We start from the raw sequence: 17,495 nt of genomic DNA on the forward strand, positions 1-17,495 counted from the left end.
TAGGAGGAGTGTTGTAAGCAAGACATAAGAAGTAATTCTTCCACTGTACTCCACAGTGATGAGGCATCAACTAGAATATTGTGTCCAGTTCTGGGCACTACAGTTTGGCAAAGATGTTGACAAATTGGGGAAAGTTCAGTGGAGAGCAGGAAAAATGATTAAAGGTCTAGAAAACATGACCTACAAGAAAAGACTGAAAAAATTGGGTTTGTTTAGTCTAGAGAAGACTGAGGTGGGGATATAACTCTCTCTTCAAGTACATAAATGGTTGTTATAAAAAGGAGGGTGATAAATTGTTCTCTTTATTGAGGACAGGACAAGAAGTAATGGGCTTAAATTGCAGCCAGGGAGATTTTAGGTCAGACCTTAGGAAAAGCTTCCTAATTGTAAGGGTTGCTAAGCGCTGGAACAAATTACCTAGGGAGGGTTCCGTCACTGGAAGTTAAGAATAGGTTAGACAAACATCTGTCAGGGACGATCTAGATCAGCGAGTCTCAAACTGGGGCCCAGAGCCGCCAGGGCTGGCCTAGACTTGCTGGGGCCCAGGGCCAAAGTCCGAACCCCACTTCAGCCCTGGGCGGCAGGGCTCAGGTTACAGCCCTGGAGCTTCGGCTTTGCCCCCTTCCACGCCGGGTGGTGGAGCTTTGGCTTTAGCCCCCCTCGCAGGGCTTGGGCAGGTTCAGGCTTCGGTCTCTGCTCCTAGGGTCATGTAGTAATTTTTGTTGTCAGAAAGGGGTTGTGGTGCAGTGAAGTTTGAGCTCCCCATGTCTGGATAGTACTTAGTCCTGCCTCAGTGCAGAGGCCCAGACACAATGAGCTATTGAGGTCCCTTCCAGTCTCACGATTCTATAGATTACTTTATGGAATGTAACATTGCCAACTAATTTATTGTTTCAGTCTTTACTTTTCTGTCTTTATATTTGAAGAGTGTTATTATCCATTGCTTACTCTGCTCTTAGTTTATGTTCATAGACTGCTTAGTGCTAGTAATTGTTAAGCAGATAAGTTACTGTTAAGGAAGGAGGAAGACTTTTTTGTTCTCAAACTTCTTTTCTAGTTCTACAACAGAGTACTTATGTAAGCTTATGTTTGTTTTATGTTAGTTAAAAGTGTAATACAAAGAATAGAGAAAACCCTGTAAACAGGAACACTGATTTACCTCTCACTCTGAAATATCACTAATATTTAGGTCTGTTATCTGTCTTTTAGAGGAGGTCTCTGAAAACATTAAATGAACAGCTTTGTATTAGTAAATTTAACCCTTTCTGTTCCTACAAACATTCTTAATAGTTCAGCTATACTGTACTTTACCTTTTTATTTGGAACATAGGATTTGACATAACTACTCAAACTGCTGATCTGTCAAGTAAACATCTTGTCATCTTGTCATCCTGTCACTAGCCAGTACTAGATATTTAGGGGAACATGGACTGAAATATAATGCATATAGGGCCTGACATTCAGAGTTGTTGAACACCTGCAGCTCCTATTGACTAGTGGTTACTGCTCAGCATTTCTGAAAATAAGGCAACTTGCCAATTTTATGTAATGTTCTGTTTGTGGAGTAGGATGCTTGGATGGGGGGGAGAAGGGTGTTAAATCAGCCATCAAGGTATTCCCATATGCAGCAAATCACAGCCATAATTTCCCACTGCTGGGGAACTGGGTGGAGGTTAGAATGTGAAGTGGAGATTAAGATTTTCCTTCATCCTTCCCACTTTGCATCCCCATCCAAGTGTGCTAGCCACAGTGTGCTATGTCTCTGTTGTTCCTGCATGTGAAACTGGAGAGGTGTAGTGGGATGAAATTTGAACAAACGGGCTGGTCCGGTCCAGTGGCAACACATCTGAGTTCAGAACCAGACCTCTCCCTCATGCCTGCAGGGACTTACTGTATGATATAGTTAGTGTTCTCTCTTTTTCTAGGGGAAGATGTACATTGAATAGCCAACTCAGGACACTGGAGGGCTTAAATTTGCTCCTCTTGATGTTAATTAAAGTTTTGCAATTAACTTAATTGGAAAACCAAATCTGTCCTTTTTAAGAGCTGCATCAATAGAGCGCCAGAAAGATGAATTTCAGAGGAAGGTAGTGTGTGTGTGTGTGTGTGTGTGTGTGTGTATATGTATGTATGAGTGTCTGTCCTTTTTGGGGATAAGAGCAGAGTAATAGGGAAAAACTAGTTGGAGGAATCCTTGAACAACATTCCTGCACCCTCTCACTTGACTTTGGAAGCTTTTTAAGTAAAGGGCAGCAGGAGGTGAAGAATATTTTTTTTCATTGATTTCCCTATTTGTTGCAGAGTGAAGGAGAATGAGTGGCAGAGGAAAAGGATATGTGGAGAGAGGAAAAGACAAATAAAAAAGGGGGGAAGAACAGAAGCAGTATGTGAATTTCATATTTTAGTAGATTATACATTAGGCATTTGTTTAAAAATAAAGGAGAGAAAAGGGCTCATTTTATCTTTATGGAAAAAGTATGTGGGTTAGGGTGAAATCTCCCCTAATCTATATCCGTATGAGAGGCTATTGTCTGGTTCACATTACTGTCTTCTAAATATCTGCCCATTTGACTTATCCTGTTAACTGGCAGGAGCTATCCTTCTGAAGAATGGAAAATATTTAGTTAAAAGAAGTGAATGTTTAACATTAAATTCTTAATGTGTTCTTGTAAATTAATTTTCTTACAAGTAAACAAAAATAGTCTTGTCTGTCTTGTCTAGAGATCAATGATGTTGTGTAATATTGAGGTTGCAGATCAAATCTAGAGGGAAAACCAACTTTCCAGTAACCTTGACCTTCAACTTCTAATGGAATTTCACCCATATTAGGCTAGCTATTCATGCAGGGTCACCTGATATGACAACGTAATAATGGCATAACTCAAAAATAGATAAGATATAAATAATTTACAATCCAGTTTAATAAGGAATTAGTCTAAACACTGTCTAGCTTTTTTTAGTAGATTTTAGAAGAAATATAAAAAATAAAGATATATTAAGTGGTAATATAATCTGCTTGTGTGTACAGAGTAAATGTTCTCAGAAATTTTAATATGAGTGGAGCACCAAGGAAGCTATCCAATCCTTAATGTATGTTGTACATAGCTTACAATAAATTGATTAATTATAGAATTATTCAGCAGCTGCCCCTGTATGCCTGGCCAATAACTATCATGTAATTAGTCATGTGTTAGTGTACAGAAATATGCTGTAAACCTAATACATGTTAAATTATAAACTAACACTGCGTGAGGCATGCAGGGAGCGTTGCCAGTTGTCTGGTGATAAAACAAGTGGGATTTTTGTGACACTTTGGGACCGGCAGACTGGCTACAGGAACACTAGGTTGAAAGATAGACAAACAGCACCAGCTGGTGCATTATAGTATGATTTTAGTTCAGGTACGGCCACAGAGTTTGGCAGTTGAACCTGGCCCTGGTCCATTGAAAAGGGGGGTTATTTCCACTCAGAAAATGCAACCTTTTTTTAAAATGTTTTTTTATGGCCCAGATTCAGATTGAAGGCAATGGATCCTATGGGACAATCTAAACTTGTTCTAACACTAGAGAACCAGACCTGCCATAGCCATATGGTGGCAGTGCTTTAACATTGCCAGTGTAGACTAGCCCTAAAATATGCACATTACTTACAATGAAAGTAGCTATTTCATACACTGCAGTGTTTTCTTCCTAATATACCTTTATTCCTTTCTTTCTATGAACACTGTGGACTTTGTAGTCACATTAATATTATAGACACTTGTTAAGAAATATTATGCACTGTCTCATAAGTCCGTGTATTGAGTCCCTTTTCATACAGTTAATCAGGTGAGAAACAAAATACTTTTAAAGAAAGTCTTCTGAACTAGCTTACTTATATTTAAAGAACACAGCTGTTCTTTCTTTCTGGAAATATTTATTTGGGATGATATGTGACCTGATAAGTTTTAGGCTCAAGATCACAACACTCATAAGCTTTCCTTAGTGAATGTATTTTTTTTTTGTATAAACTAACAAGGTTGGGGGAGACTAGTACACCAAAAACATGACAAAATGCTATTAAGAGACTAATTTTAAATGGAAACAAACCAGAAACTTCAAAACTGCATCAGTATCCTGGTTTCTACCAGGACAACAGGTGTTCCCTTTTGCCTCTCGCCTTGTCTGATCATGTGCAGGCAACAAGTTGCTACTAACAGGCCACAGTTACCTAGTTTTTAAACTTTTCCCTATGCAATTAAGATTTGGTAGCTCAGACAAGCTGGCCTTGGTTAACGAAGAAAATATGCACAACATTCAGTATAATACATTAACAACCAACACTGAAGTAACACTTGGCTTTTAATTAAAATTAAAGCTTGACATGGCTTTGCCAAATCCAAAGGGCTGCCTTGTGGCAACATACTTTCTCTGTTTTCAAGGAAGACATGCTTAACTACCTGGGCAGCAATCCAAGTGTCAGGTTTGTTTGAAACTGCATGTGACTTTTCAAATGTTGCTGTATCATCATGCACAAGTATCAGCCTAAAGTAAAGGGAAGTAGGTGTTCTTTCCATTGTTACAGTATTAAATGAAGTTAGAGAGGTACTGATCTGACAAAGATCATGTAAAAGGAAGAGTCCAGGGAATTCTATTCTAATTAGTATCTACATGCTGTCTCCTGAATTTGTCACAGCTTGTCATATTTTGTAATTAAGAATCTCTCTAATAGATGTGGCCTAGAAAATGTAGTCTAGATCTGGAATAAAAGTACCCAAGTTTTGCAGTAAAATTTCACAGACTGCTAAGTCTGTCCATTAATTGGATAAATGAACCTACCTACATTGAGGAAAACATTACCTACTGCTGTGTATGCATTTGACAGTCACAGCTAGACTCGGAAGGATCCCATTAAGAGGAATAAAGGAAGCGTTCCCACCTGACAGTAATATTGCTCAGATTTGTCTGACTCACGATTCACTGAGGACCTGATCCTAAACCCACTGAAGTCAGTGGGAGCCGTTACACTGAGTGACTGCAATTAACTTTGATGAGGTTCTAAGACAGAAGTGGATTTGTTAACATAGTAGACACTACCATCATTAACAAGTTTCCCTCTCTGTTGTACCTTTCTTGAATGTCTTCCTGTCATTTCAGACTCAGTATGGCTAAAACAGAGTTGATCTTTCCTCAGTCCTCTGCTCTGTCACTGTCTTTCCCATCATTCAAGGTCACAATTATAGTGTCATCTTGCACTTTAATGATGGGCACTGTAGAAATTCTTAGATTATGTAAATAGATCTGACTCCTTTTTGCCTCCCCCCTTTTTATACTTACACCCAAGCAGTTACCGAAGCGTTCACTGCTTTCTCTACAGCATCTCTGAAATCTGTCCCTTCCTTTCGATCTTGATTGCTCATACTCTAGTCCACACCTGGTAATTTCCTGTCTTGCAACCTGCCCTCTTGTTGGCCTTCCCATGTTAAGGAATAAAGGTCACCTAAATTAAACAAAACTTTACTGGAACTGTTAATGTAGTATGACAGCCTTTTGAAAAGTCTGGTTTTTTTTGTTGTTTTTTTTAAATTGATGTTGCTTTAATATAAAAGACTTGACCGTGTCAATAAGAGAGAGCTCCAATATGCCTTCCCACCAGTATCTCTGGTAGAAAGGTTTCTGAGCAGTCTTGGACAGGCAAATGTCAGTGATACTGAAAGCTCTGTATTAGCTGAGACAGGTATGTTTGGCCTTTTTTGACCATGAAATGATCATTCCAAACCAGGCACTGCTCTACATCTATACATCTGGAATCCTTCCTGACTCTGGGGTGGGTAGAGATTGAGACATGGATTTCCACTCTTGAGAACATCATGGAAGATTTGTATCTTTGAGAAAAGAAAATAACTTACTTGCACATCTTACCAGAAAACAAACCAAGATTACCACTCACTCACTGACCTCTCATATTTTAGGAGGATTTTTCTTGATTTTTATAGTTCAAGTAGTTATTATCGGGAGTTTGCCTCCCATTTGAATAACTCCTGTGAAGCCTGAGGACAGTATAGGTACCGGTGTCTGGTGAGTACACCCCCAGTTAGTTGAGATGCTCAAAAACCTTTGAGCTATTGAAGTCTTGGCTAGTCTTGGTCTGGCAGCATGGATCCAACAGTGTTAATCTGATGAAATATATACATCAGGGAACAAGAATTACAGGAAAGCAATTTTCATAATGGAAAAAACAGTGGCAAACACTGAGTATGTTCATATTCAGTAAAATTATATCTCAATTACCATTAAATAGACTAATGATAGATGTAAATAATTGTGTGAATTATACATTGAATCAGATATGCTTGCTAGAAATCTCTGGACTTTCTTATTTTGTGTTCTGAGATTTTTTTGTGATGGAATAGGGCACAATGTTACAGTAATTCAGATACTGAATCTACAGGATAGTCTCCATTTCTTAAGGAATTAATGGATTATTAGGGGAAATGAAGCATTAATTACCCTGACAACTCTGAATGTTTAGGTAGTGTCTCAAAATTTTGAGAAGTTAGTTATCTGTCTTCAATAACTTTAGATTACCCGCTTATTTACGAGTATATACAGGTTCAGACCAGCAGACTGTCTAGTCATAGATTATACATTCAGAAGGAATGACTGTGATAAAGTCTGATCTCTGGGAGGATTTTGTTGGATCTTGTTATATCTTTATCTGCTAGATTGAAGAGCCCTTATCATTTTTTTTCTTCTACTTATAGACTGATCAAGTCAACCCTTAAGGGGTTGTCTACATTGGCACTTTACAGCACTGCAACTTTCTCGCTCAGGGGTGTGAAAAAACACATCCCTGAGCGCTGCAAGTTTTTCTGTGCTGTAAAGTGCTAGTGTAGTGCTGGTAGCTATTCCCCTTGTGGAGGTGGTTACTTTTTATAGTGCTGGGAGAGCTCTCTCCCAGCGCTCTGCCATGACTACACAGCCATGTTAAAGTGCCGCTGCGGCCAGTGCTTTAATGTTGGTAGTGAAGACGTGCCCTTGGCTTTCTCTTTAAGATAAGTAGATTGAGCTCCTTGTGCCTTTCAATATAAGGCATGTCTTTTCTAATCCTTTAATCATCCTCAAGGCTCACCTCTGAACTCTCTCCAGTTAATGAGCATCCTTCTTAAATTGTGGACACCAGAACTGGACATGATATTTCAGTAGTGGCCACGCCAGTCCCAAATGCAGAAGTAATGTAACCTCTCTACTCTTATTTGATATTCCCCTGTTTATTCATCCAAGGGGTTCACATTATCCATTCTGGCCACACTAGAAGTAGCACTGGGTGCACATGTTCTGCTGATTAACCACTATGACTTTCCAAGTCCTTGTCAGAGACACTGCTTCCCAGAATAGACCCCCTCCCATTCTGTAAGTATGGGCTACATTCTTTGTTCCTAGATGTATGACTTTATATTTTGATATATTAAAATGCATGCTGTTTGCTTGTGCTCCATTTACTAAGCAATCCAGATTGCTCTTCATCAGTGACCTGTCTTCATTATTTACCACACCCTCAATTTTTGTCTACTGCAAACTTGATTACTACTGATTTTGTTTTCTTTCAGGTCACTTATAAATAGTGTAGGGTCAAGAACCTATCCCTGCAGGACCCCAATAGAGAAACACCCTGTCTGATGACGATTCTCTGTTCACAATTACATTTTAAGACCTAGTAATCAGCCAGTTTTAATCAATTTATTGTGTGCAGTGTTGATTGCATCATTCTAATTTTTCAATCAAAATGTTTTGTGGTACTAAGTCGGATGCGTCAGACGTCTGTTTACATCAACACTATTATCTTTAGCATCCAAACTTGTAATCTGATAAAGTTATCAAGTTAGTTTGCCATCTATTTTTCCATAAGCCCACGTTAATTGGCATTAATGATATTGCTCTTCTTTAAAACTCTTCATTTTCATGTCAGCTGTTCCATTATTTTGCCTGTAGTCAAGTATCTTGTCTCTGACAGCAATTGGAACCATATGCTTTAGAGAAAGGTGCACGAACCCACAGTGAGAAGATATGGGATAATCTGCTCCACACGTAAGTCTCATCTGGTCTCTAATAGTTCGAGATTGGTTTAAACCCTGAAACTCAAGGTTTCAAAACTCCATCCAAAATTTTTATTGTCATTAATTATAACAATTCTGGATATTCTTAGCATCTGTGTAAATATCCAATCCCTTTTTTTTTCCAATTTCTCTTCACACAAACAGAATTTTTCCAGGCCTCTGATCCTATTTCTTCTTCAACCTGATCCAAGAACCTTAATCCTATATCTTACATCTATGTAGAAATGTATCTTAGTTTCTTTAGGTACTAAATTATGTAAGTATAAGTGAGTTGTTCCTCTTGTACCTGGACTGCACTTTTTGGAGAAACTTTATTTATTTTTTAATGAACCACACTGAATGTACAGGACTTCTCTCCCAGGAGTGAAAAGTAAAAATATCTAGTGGAATTGGTGCCAAGGCTTGATGGCTTGTTTTTAAGAGTGAGAGCCCTTGATGCTAGAAAGGAAATGCCGTCTGTCTGCACACAGAAAGATTTAAGTGTTCATTTTGGCACCTGATAAAAGCAACCCTGCTGAGGAATACAGAGTGTCCCACATCAGGATGCTGTACTTGGAGCTCTCTGCCCAGAGAGAGGAATCTGTAGAGTGTAATAGGTAAAGTACATGCTGCACATACACCAGCAATCTGATTCTCCATGGACTGATTTTCTTTCAGAGGAAACAAGTACTTAGATGTATGCTCAGGGGAACTATAAAAGTCCCTTTCAGATTGTCTCTCTGAACTGTTTGCAAAGCTATATTTCTTCAAGTAACTGGACTCGATTCTCTGACGGGTTTTAAAAACAGAAAAATGTTTTGGTGGAATTCAGGTTTATTTTACTTTGTTTGGTTTAGAAGTCTCTGTATTTGAATATTACTAAGCAAAAGCTAGCAAGTCATGGCAGCTTGGGGCCCATTGTTCGCTGAAGATATACGTTCCAGAGCTTAATTCAACGAACCTTGCTTTGGTAAAATAAGGCAGAGTAAGAATCCACTGTATAGCAGACTCTGATAACGGGCTTCTTCTATGCATTTGATTCTGTCTTTGTTGAAGTCAGATCTTAGGGCCTTCAAATGTAGTCCACTTCATTTTTATTACTTAACTTTCAGAAATGGCTTTATTAGAGAACTCAAAAGAGAAAAAAATTAATTTATGCAGAAGATAGACACTGTTGCACTGTCTTCTAATTCACTAATTTTTAAAAAAATATTATTTCTGATGCATATCTTTTAAATAGTATGATCTATTTAAAAAAAAATGGAAAGAAAAGCATTTATATGGGCTTTTTTCTTCCTTGATGACGATTAGAAGGAGATCTTTTCAGCAAGCCAGAGAGCAAAAACACCAAACCTTGGGCCCACCGCTCCATCCCTCTACCTTACTCTCTGTTCACACATCTATTTGTTTCGTTTGTGCTGCTGTCATTGCTGATAAACAGCCTATCATCAGGCCTGGGGGATGAGTGTGCACATTAGCTCCCTCAGAACGGCACATGTCAACATGCAAGTGCATAAGACGGGAAGTTCAATTAGCCATCAACGGCACATTGAAACTTGACTCTGTACAAAGTGCTGTCAAATAGCCACAGTAAATATGCTGAAAAACAATAGAGTAAAATTGTTTTGGGTCTAATCTCTTTCAGCTGTAGTAATTTTAGGTGTTAGCTCACCCCAGTTAATTTCACTGCTATTTTAAGTAGAAATAGTAGCCTTCAAGTTTAACCATGGATGGTGGACTCTTTGCTTTTCAGATCAGAGCCCAATGGTGGCATGTCACCCAACTCTTAGTCAGAGGCAGTCCCTCCCCTTCACATTCTCCTTTGTTACTTTACCCTATTCCCGTGGTTGATGCTGATCATCTGCTGGGAGACATGCATTCCAAGGGGTTCAAAATTCCCGCTCCTGGTCAAGGCCAAATGACTCAAAGGAAAAAGAGGGACCCAAAATTTGGTTGATCCAGATGGTCAGCTTTAAAACTCAACTAATAAGCATTTGGACTTGGCCAGCAGGGAGAATTTTGAACCCCACTGAGTCTGTCTCATAGTAGCCAGTCAGTGTCCTCTGTGGGAGGAAGGTAGAGCAATAAAGCAAGATCTTAAGGGGAGCCACTGCCGCAGGCCAAGTTTTGGGCACCACTAGGCACTGATATGAAAATCAAAGGATCCACCCACCCTGAAAGAATGAGAACAGGGAAGAAATAATAATGAAAATTCACGACTGCTATTATTTCAGAAGAAAAAGTACATTGAGACCCACTTAGTTTCTCCTTTGATTTGCTTTCCTAGCCAAACAAATATTCCCTTGATTGTTGATTATTCTTATTTTTTTTGTGTGTCCAAGTACTAGGAAAAAAACAACAGTGCATGGTGTGTACCTCTTACAAGGTAGCCTACTTCTACATGATTTGTGTATGAATGGAATGCCTGCAGGCTATTTTGAACATTCATCCTCTATTAAAAGAGAAGGATTAGGGGTGTGAATGTTTCCGAATTATTCAAAGAGAAACTAAAAGATTAAAATAATATGGCTCACAGTCAAGTGTTTGGAAAGTTGCAGCCCAGGAGAAAACACAAGCCCCCAGAAAGGTCAATTTCAAAGTTGTTCTAGCTAGCTGCTGCTTCAGAGAGCTCTCTGTTAGTCAAGCTGTTTGATCTTTCAATTTCTATTAAAAGACTCTCTCAGTCCTGACTTTTTGGTAGAAGCTGAAAGTTCAGAATAGCTTGACTGCCAGGGATGATTGTGGTTGCCCTGGTCACACCAAAGTTGGAGAGAGGGGTTCTTGAACAGACTCATGTAAAGCTTCTTTACACTACAAATTGTCAGGACTCCAATTACAACACTGCCCCATTTTTATTTTTATTTTACGTCTAAATGGGTGTGTAATTTTGAACTAGGTTAAAACGGAATCAAAATTATAGCCTGGTTCTGCCCATCTTAAAAATGAGGCTGTGCATTTATTGTGTAGATGTGCCTTATATATGTGTTAGGAAGTCCAATTGTCCTTCAGCCATCAGGATTTTAAATTCTGGTGCTGGGTGGACTAGAATTGTAGTGAAAATTGCCAAGACCTTTTTAAGCAAAGCAGAACCGTACTTTCCCTTAGGTATGATGAACAGTCAGTGCCATCCAAGAATGATTTTTCGATTCAAATTCATAGCAAAACCAAAATGGGCATGGTAAGCTTGAATTTTTTAAAAAAATTACCTTATTTCAAAAAGATCAGTTTTCTGGTGTAGCAAATAGCGTGCCCTGATTTAATATAAATAAATAAAATAAAAATTCTTGGGTTCAGAAGTGTGTTTGGATGGACCTGAGAGCAACACCATCAAACATGCTCAGGTGGGAGTAGCCCTGCTCTGTCTTTGTGCAACGGGCCTGCTTCTTCTTGAGTTTCACTATCAGCTTGAACTTTGTTGTTATTGGAAACACTTTCTTGGGGAGAACATAAATAGTGCAATTCAATAAAACCAGTGAAACTGACTATACATCCAGAAATGTACCAAAAAATAAATCTCTTTTCCATTCTAGCAATTGTAGGGGTTAATTTTAACATTGAAAACATTAGCAGGAATAAAATGTTCAGATGGAAATATGATTACTTGCTGAAAATGCTGACATTTGTGTTGGCTTACATTTGTGTGAACTCTTGTCTTATGCTACAATAAATTTTAATGACCAGAATGTTGCATCTAGTATTTAACTTTGCCTGCAGCCGTACAAAGTGTCTACTGCCCTTGCTATCCTCCTTAAATTTCTGGCTGTTTATGATAGTAGATAGCTTTAGTTAATAACATTTATTAACATAGTACTTGTGATTTTTTTTGTTTACTAAGGCATTTTTTACAGTTTTTACATAATTTTAGATATGCCAGTAAATTAACATTTCGTCAAGAAGCAATGTTTATTAACTCCTCTTTAAATAATAAATTAATGCTTTATTAGAAAACTGTTTCTATTAGAAAACTATTAGAAAATTAAAGTTGATAGTGTCTGTAAGTTTTCAAATGAAAGAATAAGGCTGAAGTCATGGATTCCTTCACATTCCTGATTTAAAGTGTATCTCTGTCTTTGACAAGTTGGTATCTTTGTGGTAGGATGCAATAGTAACATTTAATTAAGAGCTGCCATGTTAAAAGCTGAGGTCTATGAAAGGCTGAAAGAGTGTAAGACTTTTTATAATTAGGGCGAGTGGTTTGTTGCAGGACTCAGATCTGTGGTTTCTCTTTGTGTTGAGGTGGAGCTGGTCTGAGGCATCCACACAGCACTGACCCTCAGTTGCTACTAAGTTAGGGCAAGCAAGTAGGAAAGCAACACAGAAGAGGGATGGAGGCAGCACTGGCCTTCCTGCAGTGATGGAGTCCAAATCATCAGGTGTTGAGACAGCAGTTTTAAACCATTACTTACTTCTTATTAAATAGCTTAGAACAATTTTTTGTGTAAAATCAAAAGATTTTGGTTAAAATATTATTTTGTATTCTTCTGGCACTTCTTACCAGCAATGATGTGTGCTTCCCACCCCATAATAAGACTAGTGTTAATAGTTCATTTTTATTTCACGCTATGGAAAATAATAAATTAATTAGCTTTGTATTTTTCAGAGGGGTGTGTGTGTGTGTGTGTATATGTGTATATGTATATGTGTATATGTATAAAATACACACACACACACAAAAAGAGAGAACTGCTTTGGATTTGCTATGAATTACTTTAGCATTAGATTGAATTTAACACAGATTAAAAATATTATTTGAGAGTCATTCTTCTCATCTTTCTAAATTATTTGTTCATGTTATCCAGCTAATAATAGTGGCCACTGTTTGTTTGATATTTGGGCCAGAATTACAATCACTATTTACTTCCATTGGTTGGAACTCTGAAATTCCTTTTAAAAAAATTGAATTGTTTTGCAGAAGATGTTTGCTGGCTTTTATTTGTTTTGTTTTTTGTTGTTTTTTTTAACTATTTTTATAGCATGGATGAAATGTTTTGAAAATTCAAAAATATTAGAATTGTTTCATGAAAATGTTTTTGGGTTTTGAACCAAGTCTCTTATTATCTCATTAGTATGATGATAACACCTGCTTACCTTTCATGCACTTTTTAAATTGTATTTTTGAGTTATTTCAGTTTTCTGGAAAGGAAAAAGGTTTTAATTTGAAAATGTTGTTCACTCCAAGACACTTGGAGAAGGGAATGATCTTTCTCTTGGTCTTTTTTGCTTAAAATGCTGGATTGGGAATGTGCTATTCCGAGGCTTGCCACAAATTTCCATGCGATTTTAGGCAGATCTCTTAATCTCTGTGGTTCCATTCCCCTCTCTCTGTACATAGAGGACAGTAATACTTCCCTACCTAACAAGGGTGTCTTGAGGGTAAATTAATTAATAATTTATGTATGTTCAGATAATACAGTGGTGAATGCGGTAGGAAAGCCAATAAATATATTAAGCTAAAAAGTAATTTAGGCTTAGGTATGTTTCCCCTCCCCGTCTTTTGGAGTAGTGTAGGGGAAAAAGGGCTTTTACAAAAACCTAACACTAACAGAAATATTTCTCCTGACATGTTTTTAAAAAAATAATAATTTTTTAAACTTTTTTTTGTATATTTTTGTCTGCATTGTTTGCAAACCATATGTTGTTACTTTGTGCTCATCCAGAAGAGAGCAGCAAATTAAACTGCCCAAACTGAATGAAATACGGCATGAACTGAATGAAAAAGTAAACTGCATAAATAGCTAAATGTGACTTTAGGTTTCTAAAAATCTATCAGTTTTGATAATCTATGGTGGTGCTATTTAAAAATGTAGGAAAGGGGACTTTTAAATTTTTTTTAAAAGAAATATTGTGGCTTTCTGTATAAATACATATAAAAAGCAAAGTATCAAAACAAAGTGAAACAGCATGCTGGGACACAAGGCATAGATCATGTCAATAAAAATTACACTAGTTGTTAGAGACTGTTTAGTAATTACATTGAGATTTTGATCATATTTCTGGGAAACAATGAAATTCACCATGTCCTTAGTCTTTCTCCTGATCTACCTGTTTTTGGGGGGTTTTAGGTAATGTTCATACAGATTAAGTGATATACCATATATACTCGTTCATGAGCCGAATATTTTTGGTAAAACAAGTTACTCATCAAAGAGTGGGGGTTGGCTTATAAATGGGTCTGCACCAAAATTTGATGATTTTAAACTCTGGAATCATTGAATTGAATATCTAATACATTGTTGTTTTATTTACCTGGAGCACCTGCAGGCATGGAGCCCCTCAGCTCCCTGTGGCCACGCTTTGCCATTCCCAGCCAATAGGTGCTGCGGGAAGTACCAGCCAATGGGAGCCACCACTTCCCGCAGCTCCCATTGGCTGGGAACGGTGAACTGTGGCCACAGGGAGCTGAGGGGCTCCATGCCTGCAGACACTCCAAGTAAACAAAATGTCCCGACCAGCCAGCGGCTTACCCTGACGGCCGGGAGCCAAAGTTTTCCAACCCCTGAAATATAGGGTCGGCTTATGAAAGAGTCATGCAGTTTTTGCTATTTTTACCTATCCATTTTGGGGGGTCGACTTATAAATGAACGGGCTAATGAACTAGTATATACAGTAATATTAAGGAAATGTAACACTGGAATGGGTGTCAAGCCAATGGAGTATAATTTGGTCTAACTTAACACCCCATCTTCTTTCTTCCACTTTATTCATAGAGAGCAAATCAAAAGGTCTTCAGTGGGTGATAGATACAACCATTGCTTACCCTAATGCAGAACCTATAGACATCCAGACCTGGATTCTTGGCTACAGACGACCGACAGTTACACATGTACATTACAGGTAGGAAATAAAGTTTTAGTACACAGTTGAATTAAGGCCTAAAAATCAGTTTGAGTCCTGCACAGCACATTTCAGAATATTGGAGAGGGGTAGAAAAAAATATTTCAAAATACTTTCTGTATTTAGAAGTAGTTTGTCTAGTTGGTTAGACACAGGACTTGGGGGGCAGTTATATGTTTCTGAATAGTGTGATGTATTGTGCTCATTGACTGATTACACTCAACAACTATTAAAACTGTTCTACAGGATATGGGTTTTACCTCACTGTTTTGGTTTGTTTGCAGTTGTATTGCAATTGGCTTCCCTTCTATGTTGCTCATTAAGTTTCACCTAAACCAGAGGTGGGCAAACTACGGCCCTGCCTGGCCCTTGAGCTCCCGGCCGGGGAGGCTAGACCCTGATCCCTCCTCTGCTGCCCCTCTCCCCCGCAGCCTCAGCTTGCCACGCTGCCAGTGCTCTGGCCCGTCGCTCCTGCCGGGCAGTGCGGCAGCACGGCTGGCTATGGCCGGGCAGCGGGGCTGTGAACTCTGGCTGCTCTGAGTGGCATGGTAGGGGAGTGTGTGTGTGTTTGGGGGTCGGGGGGAGGTTGGATAAGGAGCAGGGGGTCTTGGGGGGAAGTCAAGGGACAGGGAGCACAGGGCGGTTGGATGGGGCGGAGGTTCTGGGGGGGCATTCAGGGAGCAGGGGGGCTGGATGGGGAGGTGGGATCCTGGGGGGGCACTTACAGGCAGGGATAGGGGTTGGGGCAGTCAGGGGACAGGGAGCAGGGGGGATTGGATAGGGGGTGGGGTCCTGGGTGTGGATGGTCAGGGGACAAGGAGCCGGGGGGATTGGATGGGTTGGGGATTCTGAGGGGGCAGATAGGAGGTGGGGGCCAGGCTGTTCGGGGAGGCACAGCCTTCCCTACCCGGCCCTCCATACAGTTTCGCAACCCCGATGTGGCCCTCGGGCCAAAAACTTTGCCCACCCCGACCTAAACTGTATTGTCTTCTTAAAAGAGGTTATAACCAATCACTTTGTTCAAGTATAAGATTCTTCCATTAAGTAAACTTGAATCTGGGGTTATTTTGCTTGAAAATTAATAATTTATGGTCATACTCTGGATTTTTCCAGCCCCCTCTTCCACACTATCAAACCCACGACAGGGGTTTAAAACAGAGTTTAAAAGAGAACTAGATAAATTCATGGAGGTCCATTAATGGCTATTAGCCAGGATGGGTACGGAATGGTGTCCCTAGCCTCTGTTTGTCAGAGGGTGGAGATGGACAGCAGGGGAGAGATCACTTGATTATTACCTGTTAGGTTCACTCCCTCTGGGGCACCTGATATTGGTCCTGTCGGCAGACAAGATACTGGGCTGGATGGATGTTTGGTCTTACCCAGTATGACCGTTCTTATGTTCATGATGCTACTCAATGCTCATAGCCACTGCTTTCAGCCAGGGAGCATTTGTCTTCGTTAGAAAAGTATGTAGTTAAAACACAATCTTGAGGAATAGTGTTAACTAACTAGATGTGGACCATGACCTTGCAGTGAGGGTAGACAGGGAAAAATCAGATTCAGTATCATGCTAGCTGGACCATGGCTAAATCTCAGGGTTTACCCAGAACCAGCTGACATGGTATTGAACACAACTTGTGTCTGTATGCGAACTGCTCACACAGTCAACATTGTGACTGTTAACATGGCTGCTGAAAGCTGAGTTCAATTTCCATGTAATCTTTTAACCAAGACAACCCTTTTCTGGATAAAAGCTGGTGCTAAAGGAGCTAGCAGAGTAGCATTAGGGAAATAACAGCATCCCATAAGAGCCTAGGTGGGGACATTGGTAAAAGAGAATTCCTCCTATGCTAGCCCCTTCTCTAAGGGACCAGCTTAGTGAATGAGGAAAGACATCTATTTGCTGGTGACTTGTCTGGATTTTTTTTTCCAGAGAGAGAGAGAGAGAGAAGTGATATAACTCAATTTTAAGGGGTGCATATGAAAGAGGAAAATTGAATAGCTTTATTGTAAGGTTGTTCACTTGGTCTGTTTGTCATGTCAGGCTCCTGGCTGGATAGCTCAGAAAAGAAACCTTGCCCCTAAAAGTTTGCAGTGCACTGCCATCCCCGGACGGGCGCATGCATGTGCGTGCGCGCACACACAAAATGAAACCACTGACTTTGAAAGCACATAATCATTCTCCCACTTCTACATCAATGAAGCAAAGCCAGGTATTTCACTAATGCTTGGTGTGGGGAAGGAGGGGGCACAATTCTTCTGTGAATGGGTTCATTGGAAGGAAATTGTCAATAGTGTTGTGACTTAATGTTGACTGTGAAAAAGCTATTAATCCCCGTTTCCCAGAAAACAGATTGCATACGTATCATTGGGTAAACAGTTGACTACAGACCAGGTTGGCACCAGCTTTGAAATGATCCTTCAAATTCAAAAGGGGGGAGGAAGAGGGATTTTGTTTATTGTTTGTTCTAATCAGTGGAATAGGTTTCCTGAAAAATTAAATTGGCATTTATTAACTTCACTATCTATTCTATTAAATGCTGTCACTGGGCTTGCCCTCTGTACTGAAAACACACATGTAGCTATT

At 39.3% G+C, this 17,495-nt stretch overlaps 1 protein-coding gene across 1 annotated transcript in view; it reads left to right on the top strand.

Moving 5' to 3' along the window:
* Positions 1–17,495, top strand: part of LPGAT1 (lysophosphatidylglycerol acyltransferase 1) — a 137,876-nt gene that overhangs the window by 72,056 nt on the left and 48,325 nt on the right. Inside the window, exon 7 of the mRNA XM_045010432.1 lies at positions 14,782–14,908. Coding sequence (XP_044866367.1) covers positions 14,782–14,908 — 127 coding nt within the window. The remainder of the gene's footprint in view (positions 1–14,781; positions 14,909–17,495) is intronic.

Source organism: Mauremys mutica, chromosome 3, assembly GCF_020497125.1.
Source record: "Mauremys mutica isolate MM-2020 ecotype Southern chromosome 3, ASM2049712v1, whole genome shotgun sequence".
In the NCBI taxonomy this organism is placed as follows: domain Eukaryota; kingdom Metazoa; phylum Chordata; order Testudines; family Geoemydidae; genus Mauremys; species Mauremys mutica.